The 23,289-nt window shown below is 39.2% G+C and overlaps 1 protein-coding gene across 2 annotated transcripts in view; it reads right to left on the reverse strand.

The window, feature by feature from the left end:
- LOC130420146 (E3 ubiquitin-protein ligase RNF43) overlaps nucleotides 1-23,289 on the reverse strand; it is a 77,255-nt gene that overhangs the window by 29,121 nt on the left and 24,845 nt on the right. For both annotated transcript variants that reach the window (XM_056747262.1, XM_056747260.1), the window contains exon 2: nucleotides 125-247. In XM_056747262.1, coding sequence (XP_056603240.1) covers nucleotides 125-247 — 123 coding nt within the window. The remainder of the gene's footprint in view (nucleotides 1-124; nucleotides 248-23,289) is intronic.

The raw sequence follows: 23,289 nt of genomic DNA on the forward strand, positions 1-23,289 counted from the left end.
AACACAAATAGACTTCTGTTGTGCGGTCTTGTTAGATATACTTAATGTGTCAAAGAGAGAAAGAGTAAAACTTTACACATGGATGTACTGACATTTCTAGAGAAGGGTATAATGTGACTCTTACTTTGTCCAGCAGCGGTTGACACTGTGGCACTTTGCTCTCCGGACTCTCGAGTTTGACGATGCTGATGAAGATGCTCTCCTGTCGCTCGTCCTCACTGGTGTTACACAGAGACAGTGGGTGAGACTGAAGAGAGAGAGAGAGAGAGAGAGGATTTGTATAAAGTCAAAAGTGACTCATGAGCTAATGGAGAACAGAACATGGGTAATAGCTCTTTATTATGCTTAATTGTGATTGGTCAATTGGGTTCTGTGGTCAAGTACATTTGTACACTGATGTCAAACAGACCGCAGGCGACCGATTTCATACAAAGTGGTGTGCATTTCTCGTCTCTCGTACCAGTTTCACATGATACAGTTATTTAAACTGAAATCAATATTTCGGCTTTATTTAAAATGTAAGAATAAATAGAAATCAGAAATGAGACAATATGAGTAGATTGACATCTCTGAAAAAGGAGGCTAAAAAGAAAGCAAGACCACCACATATGATGTCAGAAACACTGGCTGATAAAAGCAGAAAATGAGGCCACTCATATTTGCCCGCAAACATACGAAGTTCGACTAAATCAAAATGAAAAGTGGCAGATTTAAATCACACACACAGAAAGAGTTAATAACTCCAACTGTTCGTGAGATCAGTCTTTAATATTCTTGATGAACAGATAAACATCCTCTTCCTGTGTGTGCACATTTGATTAATCGTCCCCTTATCAGGGTACAACGGAAAGAGATCAGGAGACACACGAATATCATACTCCACAACAAACTGGCACAAATTTTAAACCGTATTGACTTATGAAATATTATTTCACTGATGTTGCATTCAAGTTTTACAGTTATAATAAAATATTATTATAAGGGTTGCAGGTGCGTGATGAAACATTACGCTGTGATGTTTGAAAAGTGACAATATCACTTTAATATTTCAATTAGATTCAATAAAGAACAAACAAAAACTTAATGAATACTGCTGGGTGCTCAAACAGCACTCAGACACCAAATTCTGCAATGAAAGATCTGGCATCTCACCAAGGATTTCAAATTTCTCACACATTTCAATAAAATTATCGTTTAGATTAAATTTAATTTGCAGAAAATTAATTAATATGAAAAGAACAGAAAAGAGGCTCTGTATTTTTTCAGCCCTCAAATTATGCAAAGAAAAATATTCTTATAAAACTTATAAAAGTTATCATGTGTTTTATGTTTTCACATTAATGTTGGATGATTTTATGTCACTTCTGAGGTTTGGTATTGTTGAAATTCAATGAACGCTGGACTGAAATAGCCACAATAAAGAAGTTTCAGGACATCATATATCTTTGTTGTCATTTCATGATTCAACACAAATGGACTTCATTTCTGGAAGCAATTTAGACAAAAAAAAGTTGATTTCATTCTGGTTCAGGAGTAGTTTGTCCTTCCAAGCATGTGTTTATGAATATATAAAAAAAAAGTGTCCCATAAAATGCTCTCTGAGAACTCAGCATTTTACTTTTACAAGCCCTTGACTAAATGCAGTAATGACTCAAAAAGATCTTAAAGAACATTGAATGAGGATGATAAATTGTACCCTTTGATTCAGTTGTATAAAAGCAAATACAAGGCCAAAACATTGGACATCCTATATAACAAAGTGCTCCAACACTGATGTACAAAAGTTTATTTCTTCCCATCACCCGTGAAGTACATACTTTGGTTGTGCAGTAAAATATGCAAATTATGACACAGCCGTGCATTTACAGAAGACTGAAAAGACAAGCCTCCCGCGGTGGGAAGCTTCGCGCGGGACACAACGACGGGCCGTGACCCACGTTACTCAGCTCTGGGGGTTGGGTGAGACACCCGCCAGTGCCCCTCATCCCACCCATCCGAGCGGAAATCCCAACGTGAAACTGAGCCCGGGGATGGGGCGCGGGGTGACATAAGCACCTGGCACATCAGCAGAGAGAGGCTGATGTCATTCAGACAGATGGGCTGGTGCCTGTCAATCAAAACAAGAGGAGGGAGTGAGAGAGCGAGAGACAACGCACAGAAAAAGATAGAGGAAGAGTGAAAATGGAAATAGTTGTGGGGATAATAAAATAAACTTTACATTTATCAGTACGTGAAAAACATAGATCAAAACCATCCATCCGTCCATCCCTCCGTCATGTTCCATGCTCCGTTCTATTGGTCATGCACTCATCTGTTGCTAAAAGCATCTGTATGAAGGCCTTGTGTATGATCAAGGTCAGAATAAACTTCACGAAGACTTGACTTCAGTATATACTCCAGTTTAACGTCTGTCTACAAAAGCTCGAGGATGTCAGGGGCATTAAACCGCATCTGTTTTCAATGCACCAGCGCTAAAGAGATTCTTCACTTTGACTTGTTTCAGTAACTGACAGCCATAAAATTCCAGGCTTGAAGTTTCTCTCCAAGTTTTTTGTACCAACCTTAGAGGAAATTTGGACTTATGTCCAAAAAAAAGAAAGAGGAACGGATGAGAGCCTCAGTGAACTCATTTAAAGGGCCGTTTTCATTGATTCTCCCGAGGCTGTAGGGCGACTAAACCAGCCAGAAGTTTCACAGGCACGCTTTGACGTCTGGTGTAAGCTAATCATTATCTCTGTCCCGCGAATGCCAACTGTATTTACCGTCAGGAGACTATCATCTCCGCTAGGTATTTTTATCTCAGACATCGACATACAACATCTCTCTGACCCCAAAAGACACATTCGAAAGCAGAGAGCTATAAAAGAAATAAAAATGAAACGGTGGCACGCACAAACAGATTATTGACAATAGTGCGAGCCATCCATCTTGACGCTCCAACCGCAGCCGGGTTGGGAGGGCATGATTCAAGCTTTGTAGTGGCACATAAGACATTCCAGTGCCATCTCTACCACAGTCCACCTGCTAAAAATACTCCAGATCCACCAGCCTTGAAAACAAACACAGGAGAGATAGTAAATAGCGACTGTGGCGAGGACATCTATTCTCTCCGCTGGCCCTCTGAAACTTCTTTCTTCTGCTGCCAGTAAAGAAGCTTGTTCATTTACCGCCAGCCAGGGCTTAAGCGCACGAGTCTCTTGCTTAAGATCAGATGCCCCACTTTCTCTATACCTCTCATTTCAACCTTTCAATTACACTTGGCTGAAGGCGGACAGACAGGGAGGTTGTTCTCACGCTTTTCCTCTATTAAAACCTGCTTTTGTGACTCTCACTAAACCTTGTGTCATAGTGGGATCAAAACACAATGACATGTCAGAGGTTCTAAAGGATGAGCAAATTTTCTGTTCTTAAGAAAACATGCATTGGGAAAACATACTGCAACTTTCAGAAATCAAAAAAGAGTTTATGAAACGAAGCTTTTCAAACCAGCGTCTCTATCCCTTCATCCTGATCTCATAAATCTGCGTAAAAATAACAAGTTTTTACTACTTATGGCAAAAAAAAAAATTGCATGCATGCAATACGCACGTCCTTCCCATTAACGTCTGTAGACCGCAGATGCATCCAATGACGCGACTAATAGTTTGTATATTATACAATAAAACACAACACATAGCAGGCAGGTACGGCAACAGATGCTATTTTTACAGACCTAAAAGCAATCCCCTTCTCCGTCCACCATAAAACTCTAATAAAACTATCGTTTTATTAAAGTACGAATAATACGTATTTATAAAATCTTTTTTGCACGCATTTGCTCTCCACAGACGTTAATGGGAAGGAATATCGATCACATGCTTTCAAAATTTGAATTTGGCGTATATATTGTATCGAATCGGAAAGTGTTAAGTAGTGTTTTATTTATACGCAAACGTTTGATCTCCTAAATAGTTCACTATATCGGGTGTCAACCATGTTGTGTTGTACAAATTATATATTTTTTAAATATATTAAATATATTTCTTAGATGTAATAATAAAGAGCAATATTGTTCTGTACTGTTTGTCACGTTCATTTACTAATACAGTAAACGTGGCAAATAAAAGTTAAAAATGAACTTTAGCATTAAACAAAACAATCCATAAAGCCACACAGGCTTAATATAAGCTAAGTATTAAAAACGAATGTCTGCAACAGTCCGACGCGGGCTGTATAAGTCGGTGTTCGAATTCTTTCACAATTTTTTTTCACTTCTTCCCTATATAGTGGACTATTTGGAACTATAAAGGGAATAGTGAATGAATGAACAAGTGATCGAATTCGGATGCAGTGTCTGAATCAAGATAAATAAATGTAGTTTAAATCTAGCCAATCAGATTGGAGCTGACGTACGAGATAGTCAGCGAGGAGTTTTTGGTCATGCCACTAAGACTACAGACCATCTCATAAAACAACTTGGGATTGTCATGTATTGTTTGTTTAGTAGCCAATTCATACAGATTTCAAGAAAAAGCATCATGCTGGCCCAGTGTTTAAAATGAGAACATCTGCACAAGGAGAGAGAGGGAGAGCGAGAAAGTTATTCAGATGGTTGTCTGCTATATGAATTAAGATTGACTGAAGTCTACAGGCTGACTCACCCAAGCTGAACGTTCCCACCCTCAAGCCTTTGTGATATTCTAGTTCACAAGATTTTTTCAAGTGCAAGATTTTCTCTTGCCTGATGTTTGCTCACTTACAAAAATAGCATCTGAGGATCTTTTATGTCTATAGCAGAAATGGCTGTTGCAACTCATACAAGCATGAACAATAAAATTAGTGACGCTTGACTTATACTAGTGACACCAGCAAATGAAGTACACATCAATAGTTGAATTTTTTTGTACAGAAAAACCTTTTCTGTGAAGCTGCTTTGAAACAATGCACACCGAGAAAAGAGCTTTAGAAATAAACCTGAATTATAATGTGACCCAACCCATATTTGATTCAACGTCTAAGTCATATTCTTTGTTGCCTTGCATTGTGTTGTTCATGATTTGAAAGCACGCTACACAACATAAGTGCTGATATCCATCTATTTTGGTTTAATATTACCTCATTTTTTTACTAACTGAGACAGGAACGCGCTATCAAATACTGTTGAGATTGAATAGATGCACAGCTTTTGATGTCATACAGTCCGGAAAATGTCATCTTGAAAAAGATTTAAATAAGGTTATAATATAGATTTGATTATTTGCATTGACACTATCAGAGGGCTGCTGACAGAACCGCTGAACTACGGCGATCACGAGAGAGAGCATGAGAGAGAGGTAGAGTCTTGAAAAATGAGTTGTGGGATGGTATTAGAGCTCCAGTGCTGTCAAAACAGGAGCGGGCTTAGATTACAGCTGTCGTCCTCATTGGCTCGTTCAGTCTCCCATTGAGCCACGGAAACCCACACCATAATGAGCCAGCCATAATGACAGAGAGCGAGTCAGATTGTCTACTGACTCAATGAAAAGGATTAGATGGCATTGTGGTGCCTTCCAAGACAAGAGGAGGAGACATGACAAAAATGGAAGCCGAAAGAGGAGTCTGGGTAACTTCACCTGCAGAAACGGTCAGGAAGTTTCTCTCATTGAGACGCTGAAAGAAAACTGTTGAATGAGCCAGAGAATTGCAGCTGCAATGAATTACCGCTCGAGTCTTCATAAAACAGATAACATCACATGCAATGAGCGAACTCACTTTTAACTGAAAGCAAAACTGTGGGTGACCACACATCAAATAAATGCAGTATTGCCAAACGTACCACAATCATGTAATGGTCTTAAAGGGATAGTGCACCCAAAAACGAAAAAAAAAAATGTTTTTTCATCTAGTCAACCTTATTTCATTCCAAACCTGTATGACTTCTTTTGAAGAGTTTGGTACCAAAATGAGTTAACTACGGCTTTTTTCATTTTTCAAATGTTTTTAATTATGCCAACGTGCTTTTACTGTGTAAGTTAGCTGTATTTTTTTTGTTATAATGGCTTAAATCAAAACAAACCAACTGCAGTTTGATTGATATTACTGGAATGCACAATAAAAAACATGATAAAAAAAATTAAAAAAATCGGAGTTAACTCATTTTGGAACCAAACTCTTCATTTATTCTACAGAAAACAAAAGAAGATATTTTGAAGAACGCTGGCAACCAAAACAACACTGAACCCCAGAGACGTTTTTCAAAATATCTTCTTTTGTGTTTTACAGTCTTATACTGGGGTCGGTTGCATAAACTACTTTTATTAAAAAACTTCTTAAAGTCAGTTACATAAAAAGGAAGATCGGTCTAATCGAAATCTGAAAAGAAAGACTGATTGGTCTTAAATAATTGCTAGTAAGTGCGATTAGTTGTTAAGACGGAGTCTTCATTTAGCAGCTAAGTTTAAGCAACTGGTCCCAGGTCTCAAACCACATGAGGGTGAATAAACGATGACTTAATTTTTTTTTTTAGGTGAACTGTCTCTTTAAGATGATTGTAACGGGGTGAGAGACACGACACAGACAGGAGGGGTGATAACAACAACCCCACTGGGGCATTTATTGCACAAATCCACAATAAACAAAATAAAAGGTTTCACCCAGGGTGCTCGTAACATAAAGTCCGCGCTCGTGCAGTTAGGTCGTTCACGCTCGTGTCTCCCTCGCTGTCCTCTCACTCTCTCGCGCTGGGGGTCAAACGAGGACAGCGGTGGGTGCGACTAACCAAGGACCCTTAGTGGTGTGAGCACGCTTCTTTTATGCCCGGCAGCTAATCAGCGTCAGCTGGACGCAATCAGCGTTAGCTGCCGGGCCGTTTCCAGGGCGACGCTGATCCTCGGTCGGCGCCTCGCCACATTTCCCCCCCCAAGCGTCGACCTGGTAACCGGGCAGCTCCTACAGGAACCTCGGGACGATAGTAGGGGTGGGAGGGAAAATATCGCCTTATAGTCCGACCCATACCGACTGGAAGACGGACTGGAAAGGCCGGCTGGAGGACGGAACTGGATCGCCGGCTGGCACACTCCTGGTACACTTTGCCGGCTGGCATCCGAACGGGACTCCCACCTGTGCAGCGCTCCATGACGGCTGGGCCGCATCTCCTGTCGGCTGAGTAGCTCGGTCGGGCGGCTGAGTAGCGGTCTCTGGCGGCTGGGTAGCTCTGTCGGGCAGCTGGGCGGCACTATCTGGTACCTGGACCGCGCTCTCGGTCGGCTCCACAGCATCTTCTGCTGGCTGGGATTGTCCCTCCGCTTGGCGCCATCGATACCTTTGTCACTCTCTCTTCGTCGTCCTCGGTTTCCTCCGGGTTGGACGCTGATGAGGAGAGCGTGTCCGTCCCTCGATGGACCCAGGAAACACGTACCACACGAACGCCTGCCGAGTCGGTCTCTCTTTGCCCGCATTCTCCACCAGTGTAACGGGGTGAGAGACACGACACAGACAGGAGGGGTGATAACAACAACCCCACTGGGGCATTTATTGCACAAATCCACAATAAACAAAATAAAAGGTTTCACCCAGGGTGCTCGTAACATAAAGTCCGCGCTCGTGCAGTTAGGTCGTTCACGCTCGTGTCTCCCTCGCTGTCCTCTCACTCTCTCGCGCTGGGGGTCAAACGAGGACAGCGGTGGGTGCGACTAACCAAGGACCCTTAGTGGTGTGAGCACGCTTCTTTTATGCCCGGCAGCTAATCAGCGTCAGCTGGACGCAATCAGCGTTAGCTGCCGGGCCGTTTCCAGGGCGACGCTGATCCTCGGTCGGCGCCTCGCCACAATGATACATCCAAAACAACATAAATCCATCCTTAAATTATTACAAATGACTCCCTCATCCGGGTTAGTGACTTAAATAAATCCAGAACCCTAAGTAGTGTGTTACTCATCCGGCACTATTTGTGCTACGGACATAAATTATACCTCAGTTGATGTGGTTTGTTAGAAGAGGTGTGCTGTTGCTTTTGAGTCATCAGACTTTGAGGTAGTGCCCTACAGTTATTTCACAATAAATAGTACCATAAACTCTATTTAAATAACCATATTTAAATCACTCTACAGCACAAGGCCTTTCATGGAATTCTGTTTTAGACTTTCAGGCTAAAATGTTAATCTTTGGTTTCCTCAGACTGGGGGTCTTCTAGATCAGAAATAGGCTCTGTCAAAAACCACAGTGCATTATGCGATTGGAATAGCCTTCATACTGAGGCTTCAATATGATGCATTGAAAGTGTCTAGGTAGGGTTTAAAACAAGAATATAAAGAGAAAACATCATTGATCAGACAACTTTGTGATCACAATGGGAGTTAAAGTTCAATATGCACAAAACCATCCACCAGAGGGGGGTATGAAGGTACTGCACATGCGTGCACATGCATGCACACAGGGTCAAAACAAGGACACAAATGAATGCATCAGCTACCTTCAACCGCCGACACACCACACAAAAGCATGCACACCTGCCTCAAATGCAAACAAAAACATTTTCTTATACATAATTCCAATACTCAAGAACACAAGAACAGAGAATGGTACACATAAAAGTACACGGATGTGTTTTCAATATCAAGGATGCATCGTATGCAACCTTGCATGCCAACGGAATCCGCTTGAAGTCCGATCAGCCATTAAGGCGTGTCCATCCAAAATCGTTCTTTCGAGGCTGCCTCGCAAGGCCGGTCTTCACTACAACACAAGTCCGTTCTTTGCGTTCCTGGAATTGAGAAACGGCCTCTGCAACAGCTCTTATGCATCTCTCTCGGTCTGCTTTATTCCCAAGTTTTTTCTTCACTTTCGACACCATTGGAATTTTTGTTCGTTCTCACTTTGCAAAATTGTGAAACGTTTTTTCAAATAATGCATTAAAATCATTTTATTTCATAAGTTTTATAAGTATAAACCCCATCACTGTCATTTTACTCCACTGCATTGAGGCTGCGTCCAAGCTGGAGTTTTCCGCAATATTTATTTGATTTACTTTTGAAATTTGACCGTTGATCAGCTCCCGTGGCATCTAGGATAGATAAGTGTCCATCCGATCCACACTCACGAATCTCCACGTAAGTAGTAGACCATCCTGGTATTTCTCACCTACTGTTTTTTTCATACTGAGATTTCGGACATACTATTCATACTCATTTTCAAAGACTATATAGTATGGAAGTAGGCGATTTCGGACGCAGCCTTAGTCTCTCTCTCTCTCTGTTTGTCGGGGAGTGTCAGAGGGAATCTTGGAGTCGTGGTAAACTCTATCCGTACACAGAGCACCATCCAAAACAACCACATCAAAGGCTGCTTGTTTTATTGTTGTTATATTTTTGAGTGTAAACACGGCTTGCTTGCACAAATAGACTCCATAGCAACCATCTGACCTTTGACAACCGACCAATCACGGATGCTTAAACAACCATCTGACCTACAAAAACAAGACAATTAACAGCTGAACTAGTAATCTCCAATTTTTTTTCGACTATTGGTAGTGGCTGATAAATCAAACATTACTGTGGTCATGAATGACACATTCATAAAAAAAGATATAACGAAAGAGGAAATTGAGGTTTACCGTAAGATGAGACTGACATGCACTGTAATGTTTCTACATGTCTTTTGATTGGACCAAAAAAAAAATGATGAATTGAAAGTATTTATTTTATAATCCAATAGATATGATGGTTATATCTGTATTGTGAATGATTTTGGCCGTAATACCACGTAGTGAAAATCTGGTATTGTGACAACCATACTGCAGTCCGATGTTACTTCTCTACATTACAATAAATAAATAAAAATCTATTTTTGCTTGAAAATGCACTCTTTCTTTATTTGACAATGTCACTTATGCTGGTATTGTGTTGTCTTACGCAATAAGAATAAGACAATTCTTGAGGTGTGACACAAATACAATGTTACGCGTCTAAAATTGCTTTCTAATAAATCTGCTCATACGGATGGACGTTACGAGGGACGTATCAAATGTTCCGAGCGGATTTGCTGCAGGAGGGAGAGTCACATAGGGGAATGGCATGGAAAATTGAGCGACAGGAATGCTCTCCCACTGTAAACACTGCTGGACTGTGGAATGCTGCCACCGCGCTTTGATGTTCCGAGTTTATCGCTACAACAAAATCCTCTTTATCTCGCCCACGATCAAAACAGACTGAAGCGAAAGAAAAACAGCAGCGCACAGCAGGAAATAAAGCTCATTCTTCATTACAGTATCTATCACACACGCACTCACAGTTGCACCTGTTTCTATTGCGCAAGCACTCAGAGGAGGCTTAGGAGTTTACGGAGCGGTCAGAACAATCCTCTCTCTATGAGGAAGACACGTTTGAAACGACCCCAGTAAACATACTGTAGAATTGTGAAGCGTGTGTGTACGTGAACTGTGTGAAATTGCTCAATTATTCGAGATTTACTAAATCAAACATCACTATCAGGATTGCTTTGATTTTGGATTAGTGATTTATTTAAAGCATTAGATGTGGTCATACACTGCACCGCACTAGTAATGCTAGTTACTCTCCATTTTATTTGTGGTTTTCCAATAAAAAAAATATATTTTCTAACACCATGTCAACTTCTATATCTGTTCACTGGGAGAGCCAGGTTTACTCATTCAACAATAAAACTACAAAGGATTCATTATAAAAAACAAAACAGATTTACTTGATTAAAGTGTTAACTGTTTCAAAAGTATCAACAGATTAAAACAAGATGCTAACAGAAATATTACAGACCAGTAAAATGTGAATAAATCTATTTTCTGTACACACATTTTTTATCATCTTATTTTCCAATTTATTTATTTATTTAACCATCTGTAAAACAAAATGTGTTCACATCAGTGCCACAAGGACACAAGATTGTTAGTTTTCTTTGAAAGCATACAAAGTTTTGTGATGTTCTTGCAGAAACATCCAAAGGGGTACGGAAAATAATCCAATTTAACAAGAAAAACAAGATTGTTTTTACCACAAATAAATGGAAAGTATTTTTTCCTGTTTTAAGCATCACAAAATTACACAAACCTCACTCCAATTTATTGTGTAATTCTGTGCTTCTCAAGTTAATATATTAAGTTCTACAATTGTATACATGATTATATTGAAAAACAAGGTAAATCACAAGTAATAAGGAGTTTCGCAGAGTAAAGATGCAGGATTTCTCATATCATGAAAAATATTTGGAAGAATGTCAGTAGCCAAACTTATCTCATCCCCCATTGACTCCCGTAGTTGTAATGGGGGATGAGATCTGTTTGGTTACAGACATTCTTCCAAATATATTTATCCATGTTCATCACAACAATGACATTTATACACCTTTGGAACAACCTGAGGCTGAGTAAATCATTTATCATTCAAAATTGAATTTTTAATTTTTGGTGAACGATCCTTTTAACGTTGTTTGTGAACACATGGATCTCAATGACATCATTTCTTAAACTGCCAAGCTCCTCTACATTGTTTGGATCATAAAATCTTTTTTTTTGCAACTTTAAAGCTTGTGACACACACACTCCCACATATAAACAGCTGCAGCTATGCAGGACGCACACCGGTTTCATAACGGCTTTCAGTTTCACAGCTCTGTACCACCTCGAGAGAAACAGGAGACACCGCGTCTGCCTTTCACCAGCAGACGGCCCAACCAGAGCTGAAAAAACGAATAAAAGAATAAGAGGAGAAAATAAAATGATCCCTCCATCCTCATGTGTGACGGGCCATTCTGGCAAGCGTTCCCAAACCCCATCAGAGGCGCAGGGTAAAATAATCCGTATGAAAATCCCCTCTGCACCCGCAGCCCCACATCATTCCGCTTTAAAGTGTATTTTTGACATAATTACAGAAGAGAGCGAAGCGTCTTAAGTCATCTTCAGGAACCGGAACGTTCGTCCCTCTTCAGCGACAAACACATAAACACAGGCCTTCATCTCTCCTCTGACCATACCAGCACTTTCCTCTCCGCCTGCTGCTGCTTCAGGCTTCTCAGCACTTGTTTTTCTTTTCTTTGCCTGCTTGGAACGAAAGTCTGGGTGCTGTCCAAATAAACTGTCTAAAAATTACAAGCATCAAATTTGGTCAATTAAAACTTACAGGAAAACTAATCGTAGTAAAATTGTACATAAAATGGTCAACATGTACTGTATCACTTGCATCTTAAAGGGAAAGTTCTCCCAAAGATAAAACATCTGTCATCATTTATTCACCTCCGTGTTACTCAAAACCTGTTTATGACTCTTTTTTTCTGTGGAACATTGAAGGAGGTATTTTGAGAAATGTCTTTTGTGCTCATTCAATGGAAGTCAATAGGGTCCAGTGTTGTTTGATTAACAAAATTCTTCATAATATTTTCTTTTGTCTTCTGCAGAAAAAAGACATACAGGTTCCACACGCATTCCACCGTAAAAACAAAAAGAAAACTCAAATTCATGTTGTGACCGATGCAGTTTTTTCATAAAAATGCAGTTTTTTCAGATAACTTTTTTTCTTCAATAAATAAAAACTGATTTTAATGACAGCCTATCCCCCAGATGACTGTAACACAACAACACGAATAAACCTCTTACGCATCCCAGCCAGACATTTCTGGAGCACAAAAGGTAAAATACTTTCTCTCATAGACAAGATTCCTGGATAACGACAAAAGCAGACACACACGCCTCATGTTTTCGGCGCAGCGTGTGTACCAGGTGTTCTCTGTAAACAGTTTTTAAATCTGTATCCTCCTTTACCATCTAAACAAAGACAGACAAAAACAGTCTACACTTTCACTGCTTCTATAAAAATGGTCAGACATATGACAAAACCAGCCCAGGATGCTTCCAAAGGGCTCCTTAACTAATTTCATTCTGTCATATGTATTTCAATCGCAATTCCTTTTCTGTATATCCTCTAAAAGAGACTCACATCGCTTCAAAAGTATTGAGAGATTCATCACCATTTTGGGTCAGAAATTCAGCCTGCAGAATATCACAGGTCGAAGATTTGAATGTATTTTAGGAAGCCGACCAAACCTGGCGACAATGTGGCTTTTAAGCACAAAACAAGAGCAACTTCAGAAAATCAGTTTGAATTTGTGACTTACAGTATGTAGCATTGTGAAATTAACATAAAGTGATAGTTCACCAAACAATGAAATTTCTGTCACCATCTACTCATCTTAAGGTTCTTCCAAATCTGTATAAATGTCTTTGTTCTGATGAACACAGAGAAAGATATTTGGAAGAATGCTTATAACCAGGCAGATTTTGCCCCCCATTAACTTCAATTGTAGGAAAAACAAACAACCAGAACTGTTTGCTGTCCTAGATGCTTCAAAATTTCTTCTTATGTGTACACCAAAAAAAAAGTTAAAGTATGTTTTCTTACTATGGGAGTCAATAGGGAGAAAGATCTGTCTGGTTATAAGCATTTTTCAAAATATCTTTCTCTGTGTACATCAGAACAAAGAAATTTATACAGATTTGGAACAACTTGAAGGTTTCGAGTGTTGAAAGAACTTTCATATTTGGGTGATGTATCGCTTTAAAGATGTTAAAAACCGGCTAGTTATTTTAAAAGGGATAGTTCGCCCCAAAATACACTTTCTGTCATAATTTACTCACCCTAAAGTTGTTCAAAAGCTATTGAAATGTCTTCGTTCTGTTGAACACAAAAGAAAATATATTGAAGAATGCGGTAAACCAATCAATTCTGGGGCCCTATTGACTACCATAATAGTTTTTCTTCCTACAGTGTTAGTCAATGGTGCCCCAGAATTGATTGGTTACAAACATTCTTCCGAAAATCTTTGTACAGCCGGGAAAATGTAAACAGGTTTGGAACAACTTGTTGGTAGTAAATGATAACAGAATGTTTATATTTGAATGAACTGTCTAAAACGGCTGCGATCTGAAACTATAGACTCATTGTCGCCATCTCAGTTTGAAACATAAATTTGCAGGTAAATTTTACGTGGGACGAAGTCAAATAATTCTAAACTGACATTTCGACACAAGATATGACCTAACAACTTCACTTATAAATCCTCATTATAAGCTTATTGTTGTTATCAGGTGTAAGGAAAGTACACAGCTTTAAACACCAAAACAGTTTAACTAAACTAAATGACAGATCGACCTGTTATAAAATGTTCTGCTATTGAAGCAAAATCATCAGAATAAACTACACAAGTTGTATACAGAGCGTACACAAATGTATAAATAACTCTCAGAACTTTGTTTTGGTTGCTGTAGATCACATGTACCGGGTTCTGTTGAATTTCTCTCTTATGTAGTAAGACCCAGCTAACACTTCTGACAATTGCTGCCAATAGCAACATCCCCAGAACCAACCGCACGGGTTTCAAGCAGGAACTTTGTGTGTAATCATTCTTCCAAAAATCAGTCATCTTGCCTCAGCGTCTATTCTCTTTCCATTTCGCGGTTGAAAGCAGATCAAAGGGACGAAAACACAGCAGTCAAACGCTCAGCGGTAATAGCTAGAGGGTTCAAGTTTCATTTTGAAAACACGTTCGCGAAAAACAGCCCATCCCGCAGTTGAACGCATGCCAACGTGCACGTCAAACCTGTGCTGCCGTTCTAAAACAAGCCGCACAAGAAACCGGCTCATCTCAGCGGGGAACAGATAAATGATATTAAGCGGGTTCAGATCGGGTCAACAGTTGCGAGTTACGGACCGGCTCTATTGTGAAAAGGTGCTGGTTTCACGCGTCATTCGTCGCGGAGAATACAAAAGACCACGCGGAGACAATAGGGTCAGAATCTGCCTTCGCCTCAGGTAAAACCAGGGCATCTGCAGAGGGAAGGAAGCCAGGATAGAGTTTGACCTCCGACACACCTTCAGAACTGATCTCAAGTCAGCTTCTGTAATGTGAGAAGAGCTGTTCGCTGAAGGCGGTCATCACTTATAGCGTCTCACTTCCTCCATGAGTGAGCACTTCTCATGTCCTCAGGGGATGGACGATGGAGACGCCGCGACTGAAACACTTTGACTTTGTGTGTGTGTGTGAATGGTTATAAATATGAGATCTTTTCACCCTTAAATAGAAAAGAAACAATTAGAAATAACATTTGGCGTAACATGATTGTGGAATTTTCATGATTTGCTCGTCGCCTACAGGAATATAAAACACACTATTGTATTTTAAATAAACTTAGTCCAGTTATTCTTTTGCACAAGAGCAAATCTAGCAGAATAATACAACTTTGCGTAACTTCTTGTTTTAAGTTATCTTCATTGGTTTACAGGGAGAGTTCGTCCAAATATACAAATTTGTCATCATTTATTCACCCTCATGTTAGAACCTTGTCAAAACCTGTATAATGAAGTTAATGGGGTGCAATGTGGTTTGGTACCAACATTCTTCAAAATATCTTCTTTTGTGTCATGCAGAAATAAGTCAAACAGGTTTGGAATTACATGAGGTTGAGTAAATGATGACAATTTTACTATCCCTTCATTTCACAACCGAATCAGGATATTCAGAGGGAAAAAATGATGACTTTTAAAATGTGATAGGCTAGTTTAGAGAGGAAAAACATACCATCGTATATGAAATATATTTTCTGTCTAGTTTTTGGTGCTGTTACACAAAGGTGACTTAAAGGGAACAGTTCACCCAAAAATGAAAATTGCGTATTCATTTACTCACATTCAAGTTGCTACATATCTGTCGAAATGTCTTTGTTCTAAAGAAACCTAGAGAAAGATATTTGTAACCAAACGGTTCTTGAATACCATAGTAGGAAGAATAACAATGGTAGTCAAAAGTGCACAAGAACTGTTTGATTTCCTTTAAACAGAACAAAAACAACTATAAATATTTTTTTCCTACTGTGGTAGTCAATGGGGTCCAAGAACTGTTTGGTTACAAGCATTCTTCCAAATATCTTGTTCATCGGAACAAAAATATATACAGATCTGGAACAACTCAAGGGTGAGAAAATGATGACCGAAATTTCTGTTTTGGATAAACTGTTCCTTTAAGGTTCTTTGGATAGGAAAATTATTATTTTATGGCACCTTTTATTTCTATAATAAAAATTAATTTATTTCTAAATATTCTTTTATTTTTAATCTGGGTGTGCTTGTGCTGCATGGTCCTAAAACAAGACACATTGACAAAAAACAGACTCTGCTTTATGGTTCCAGGGTGTTATGGAACATGGTGGGGGGTTCGGGCACAAAGGGACACGTTCAAGAAAATTCCAGCTTCAATTTAACCCCGAGCTTTTGTAGGCATGCCAGGACACAACTTCAGATCTAACACACACACCTGCACCAGCGGGCAGTGAGAGGATGACAGAGATCACATCAGTAAAACTTCATAACGCAGTAAATCATGAATCAGTGCACAGGTGAAGAAAATCTGCACATGGGTGGGCTGTAAGACCCTCCTCAAATCTCACAAACAGGCCACACATGCACACACACAACACAAACCTCACTCTCAATCACTGCTGGCACAAAATAAAATGAGCAAAACTGCTAACTCAACTGTAAAAAACATTGCCATTTTATTTCATTTCTGTTTTCCCTTTTTAAGCTGCAGTGGATGAAATTAAGCGGCATCTAGTGGTGAGGTTGTGGAGTGCAACCAATGGCTCCCCCTCTCACCCCTCCATTTGAAGCCCTACGGTGGCTGACATACGACTAAGATGTCGTCACGTTTTCTCTTCTTTGTCGAAGGAGATCAAATATATATGAAACGCTCTGTAGAGCAGTTTGTCCATTTAGGGCTACTGTACAAACAACATGGCGAATTTCATGTATAAGAGGACCTGCTGTGTTTGTATATAGAAATAGATCATTCTAAGATATAATAAAAACACAATGTTTCATTATGTAAGGTCCGTATACACCTCTGAACACATAGTTATGTATATTATATTGCATTTCTGTTAATAGATCCTGGAAAAAATAACACACAGCACCTTTAACACACATTTATTACTGACTGAAATATTATGCATTTCTGAATGTTGCACGTTGTTCGCATATTTGAAAAACGCACATTACAAGCTGTAAAATGTTCCCACAGCTGTGTCCTGAGACCACAGCAAAAGACCAACACATCAAACAGAGTCTGAATAAACCCAGAACTGTTTCAAAAGCCACTTCACCTGTGCTGAGCTCACCGCAAGAGACAACAAGACAGCACAGACAAAAGAGAAATGCAGAACTATAGAACGTTCCTGGTGGGGGAAAAAACAAGAAAGACAAACACAATAGAGCGCTTTGAACTGAAGCTGAGAAGGTTTTCTCTCCTTCCTGGTGGCTTGGCAAAGAACATTTGACTCATGACACTTCTCTACATGCCTGGTCACGGTTCATATGGAAATCTCGTTCACCAAGTGCACGTTCAGTTAAACAAAGACTCATTAATGCTTGCGACGGGAACTTAGAGGGATGCTTACAGTAAGCAAAGCTCTTATGGACTAATCTCACATGAAAACAATGTTTTTGAGAAAGATATATTTCAGTTCCGTTAATGTGGCAAAGCTCAGCATTTCTCCATACTTCTGTGAGCGTGCGGCGTCTGAGGAGAGGGGAGGGTGGGGTGGGGTTGGATTGGGTTGAGTCAGGACGACCTGCTGACAGAAGCATGCTTCACTTGATCACAGCAGATTTATTAGAGGAGGTTAACTAAGGGTTAAGTGGCTCAGACTGGGGTTAAGATCACAAGCTACTCATGGGATTTGACCTTACGACCTATCACTTCTTTTCAATGACCGCCTGCCGATCTTTACATGACCTAATGTACGAACGCAACAAAAATCACAAAAAATACACAATATGTGTATATAACTTAAAGAAGTTGCATTTAATTGTCAGGGCTATGAAACGATTAATCGCGATTTATCGCATCCAGAACAAAATTTTGTGTTTACATAATACATGTCTGTGTACAGTGTATATTAATGTTGTATTTGTATTTATAAAAACATACAAGTACATGCATACGATTAAGAAAAATATAAATTCTGAAAATTAATTAACATTAATATATAACTTAAATAAATGGTAAATATAAATAAATGCATGTAGATATTACACATTTCCTAAATTTGTATACAAAACTTAAATGAATGGTAAATATAAAGAAATGCATGTAAATATTACACATTTCCTAAATTTGTATAAAAAACTTAAATGAATGGCAAATATAAATAAATGCATGTAAATATTACACATTTCCTTAATTTGTATACAAAACTTAAATGAATGGTAAATATAAATAAATGCATGTAAGTATTACACATTTCCTAAATTTGTATGAATAACTTAAATGAATGGTAAATATAAAGAAATTCATGTAAATATTACACATTTCCTAAATTTGTCTACATGTTTTTTTTTTATAAATTACAAAATTAATATGCACAGTAAACAGACATCTATTATGTAACACAAACTTCTATTCTGGACGCGATTAATCATAAAATAATTATACACGTTGCAAAACACACAAAACAGTGATTTCTGGAGAGATGTTTACACTAAAACCAAAGTTGAACTGTCAATCATAACAGTTAAGCTGTCACGTGTGTAGGTATCGTGTACACGTTTACTGCACGGCTCTGAACGATTGCGAGTGATTGGTCATAACATTCAAATCTTTGTCCATGGTGCGAATCCGTGCACAACATGCAAATGTTTCAGTTCAAAGTTTTGTTTGCGGTGAATATTAACTTCTGATGTTAACAGGTCGGCGAGGTACTCTGCCGCTTCAGATAGTGCACGACTTTCTCCAGCGTGACTACAGGCGATAAGATTGTGCATGTGTGTATTTTGGCAACTGGACAGAGTTTAACAACAGAGGTGCCAGAAACTCATGTTATGAAAGGTTAGGAAAACATACAGAAGCGTTCCCTGCGGCATTACTGTCCGTAACCGAACGCAGACAGAATAAACTCTTGTCACGTGCAACGTCTCGGATTCTCTGTTTAGATGTGAGAGGGAAAAAACATGAGAAGAGATGATGAAATACAATCATATATCAAACCTTAAGAACGCAAACCAACATGAAAAACAAACAGATGAAACGGTGTGAAAATTTCACGTCACGGTTTCAGTGAACACATTCATCACGGTTATCAGCATTATCGCGTTTTTGTTACAATGTGCTGGAAATATCCAAAAAGTTCTGATACAAAGTTTTACATTGATGTTACTTGTTAAAAGCACTTTTACTTGCAATAAACATCAAATAAATAACATGAACATTAATTCTGGCACAATGGGACCATTAGGGAAATGTTTCTCTTGTTCAGGTTGAACACAACCGTAAGTAAATTAGACATTAATTTAAACGCAACACAAATCAGAAAATCATCTGTCTGCATGTGTCCTGTATAATCGGGTGTACTTTAGGACCCAGGAGACACCTGCAGTCATAAGAGCAATCACCAAAGAAACAGACACAATCATCAGTCTGTCTAAAGAAATAAGGGTTCAACTTTATTTTACAGTGGCCGTGTTACAGTGTAATTATACTTTTAAGTATGGAGTTAAACATATTAACTACATGTACTTACTATAGGGTTAAAGCTAGGATTAGGGTTAGTTACATGTAATTATGCATCATTTGTAGTAAATACTATAGTAAAGACATGTCACATGCGTAACAAGGGCACCGTAAAATAAAGTTTTACCGAAATATGAAGTAAACATGTTTCAGTACATCTATATTTTCCTCAATATGCACATTTTGGATTAAAAGCCCTTTGATCACAAATAAACGGGAGCAGACAGGGATGTTAATGTATGTCTCATATCAATAACATTATTTAGCTTGTTTATTTTTGAACTCCTAACATAAATGATGGAAACCCGTGTTTCATATTGCACATCTTTTATACTGTTGCAAACTTTGGCTGACGCTGGAAAGTATTTACAGTTAGTATGATGGTTGGTACGGTTTAATGATAACTAAAATATGAAATGGTATTACTAACCGTTGGATGATTTTATCTTGGTTTATTGTTAAACCGGTAATTGTTATATCGCTGAACAGGATGGAAGATAATGAATCGCGTCTCTGTGATGAAATGACTGAGTTGTAAAAACAGGAATGAATCGCTGTGTATGAATGAGTGTGTCTGGGTTAATCTAGTTAGCTTGCGAGTCCCTAGACTAGTTGTGCTTTTATGTGGTGTAACCTTCAGTACCGTCTGACTCACTTTGACTCATTTGAGACCCTCAGGTGAGATTCCACACATTCATGTGTCCTATGATTATTTCGGCTCTTTTCTGCGGTTCCGAGCACTAACACTGGTCTCAATGTGCGTGATGACATGTGACCGTGACCCGCCTTTAGTACTCAAACATATTTATTCAAACATATTAACTCCCGGATTTATAACACGGCCCCTTGACCCATGCTTTGGAGGACGTGAGATTCAGAGGTTCTGAGGAACATGGAAGCAGGGAAAACTGAAAGGATGTCAAAGAATTTTAAGATGTCATATTATATTGATGAAACTCTTTTTCAAATGAGGAGCACAGGACAGCAGTAGATGTCTTGTTGGATTTAGGAAACCGATAAAATGTCTGAATTGAAAGTGTCAGTAAATGCCAACAGTACTTGAGTCACAGGAGGGGGTAGAAAGTCAGTTTTAAGAGAGATCTGTGGCCACGGGGGATAGAGAGGAGGAGAGGGGCGGACAGATGAGGCTGCTGTATGTCCCAGCATGCAACACCTCTGGGCATTTAAACACGGCCGTCTGGTGCACATCCTCCTCTAACCTGTTCAATCATTGTGTGTGTGTTTCCAACCTCAAAGACAAGTTTCCTCAAAATCTCAGACGACCTGAAAGAAAAAATTTCTGAAACAAGAACAAAACTCACTGACGTGATCATGGAGTTAACCAGACAAGCGGTTTGTGTGAGAGAGAGAGAATTTGTGTGTCAGAGAAAGTGTGTGCCAGATTGAGTGTGTGTGTTTGTGTAAGAGTGAGATGTGTGTGAGTGACAGAGAGAGAGAAAATTAGAGACAGTTTCAGTGAGTAAGTGTGCATATGAGAGACAAAAAGTGTTAGAGAAAGTGTGTGCATGTGTGTACGAGTGTCTGTGAGAGAGTGGGTGTACGCGAGTGTGAAACGCAGAGAATGTGTGTGTATGTGAGAGAGTGAGAGAGAGAGAGAGAGAGAGAGAGAAATAGAGAATTCCCATTTTACTAAAGAGGAAAAACATCCAACTCTGTAAAATTAGAACTCTGTAAAAATATATCTTACGAGTGCACCAACACAGAACAAACAATGCATGCAACAAACACAGTGACCCCAACTCATATTATTATAAAGCCCTGAAAAGGATGAGGTGAGCAAAGAAATGAATCCTCTCTGTCAGCTGGTTTAAATACTTCCACTATTTGTACGTAGCCCAGCTGCAAATGCTTTGTTATACGAATGTACATTTTGTCATGCCAATAAAGCACACTTTATTTGAAATTAAATTGAATTGAGAGAGAGAATTTGTGTGTGAGAGAAAGAGAGTATTAGAGAAAGTGTGTGCATATGTTTGAGTGTGTGTTTGTGTGTCAATGAGTGTTTGTGTGCGAGTAAGTGTGCACGAGTGAGTGTGAAAGAGAGTGAGAATGTGTGTGTATGAGAGAGAGGGTGTTAGAGAATGTGAGCGTGTGTATGACAAATGTGAGCGCGTGTATGACAGTGAGTGTGTGTGTGTGTGTGTGAAGGAATGAGAATGTATTTAGATCAAATTAGATCAGTTGATCAATCACGGATCAGAAAAAAACACCGAAGATTTTCAAAACACCTGTAACACAGTAAATAAGTAACAGTCTTTATATTTACAGCACTGTTTAGTGACACGTGCACAGCATTAAATAATACTACACGTCTAAGAAAAACCAACAACAGGCAGGAAAATATCTCCCATAGTTCTGAAGGTACTCCTTGTTTTTGTCCATGGAGTGGAATGTAAGTGAAGCCCTAACATCAGAGGACGAACAGGATGTCGGCCAGGGTGCTTTCCACATCACACACACACACAATATCAAAGCACATCACTATCCCAGCTGTCACAGTGTGGATGCCACATATGAAACTTCATCTGTAGGATCCATCAAAATCTCACACACAAACTCTGAAACACAAATCCACTCTTTAACCACCACAACTCCAGCCAACAACACTAACGTAAACTGGTCAAAATATCTAAAGGCATTACAACTACACAACGGCTTCAGGATCACCACAACTCTACACAAGTATGACAAACACTTCTATCCACTCGAGCTCTTTTAAATGTGTCGTTGCATGAAATGCATTAGTGATTCCCATCTGTATTTTTGCATCACGTGTACATGTCGAAACCAAATAATGTTTAGATTGCTATCTTATGTGCACCATAAATTCAGTTGTATTATTTGCAGCGTTGTTATTCCCTGCGGTTTGCGACCGCATTAAAAAAGACATGCAAGTTCTGAAGCTTAAAGTCGCTGTGTAAAAAGCCCAGGGCCTCTATAAACACTTCACAAAACAAACCCGTCATCCGAGTGTCTATGGAGGTGCCCCGGGGGTGAGGCGGTGGAGTCTGTGGGGCAGATGAGTGGGGGGGTTGAAAGATCGAGTCCACATCCACTGATGTTAAAGATCTCATGAGTCTATACAACGTAATAGTATTCAATATTAGGGATACTTCAACCAAAAATGAACATTCTGTTGACATTTACACACCTTTGAGTTGTTCCACATCTGTATAAATTTCTTTGCTCAGATGAATACAACGAAATATATTTGGCAGAATGGCTTATAACCAGACAGATTTTGCCCCTCATTGACTGTTCAATGAACAAACATATAGTGCATCCGAGCACATGGCGGTTCCTATCTAACTTCCCATGATTCCTTGCACTTGGAAGAAAGTTGATCATAGGAAAGAGGTCAGAGGGTGAAACTCATTCAGAGAACTATTCCAGGTCATAGCACACAATGATAAACACTGTAACAGCCACTTCCTCTGTTCTTGACTCTTGTGCGGTGCTGTTTGGATGTGGGATCACAGTAAATCATTGTTTATAATCGTTAGGTTCACATTACGACATAGGGACTGTTTATGACTCGCTGAACTGTAACTGCAAACAAGTTCTCAGTACTTAAAGGAACAGCGTCTCCAAAAATTGAATATGGTGATTGTTTACCCATGTCTCACCCAATAAAATATAACAAAACTTCACCATCCTCTCCATACAGTGACGTTTATGGTGATTTTCCAATTATCTTCAAAATGTCCTGAAACGAAATAATAGTTATGT

Source organism: Triplophysa dalaica, chromosome 4 (assembly GCF_015846415.1).
Source record: "Triplophysa dalaica isolate WHDGS20190420 chromosome 4, ASM1584641v1, whole genome shotgun sequence".
Classification (NCBI taxonomy): domain Eukaryota; kingdom Metazoa; phylum Chordata; class Actinopteri; order Cypriniformes; family Nemacheilidae; genus Triplophysa; species Triplophysa dalaica.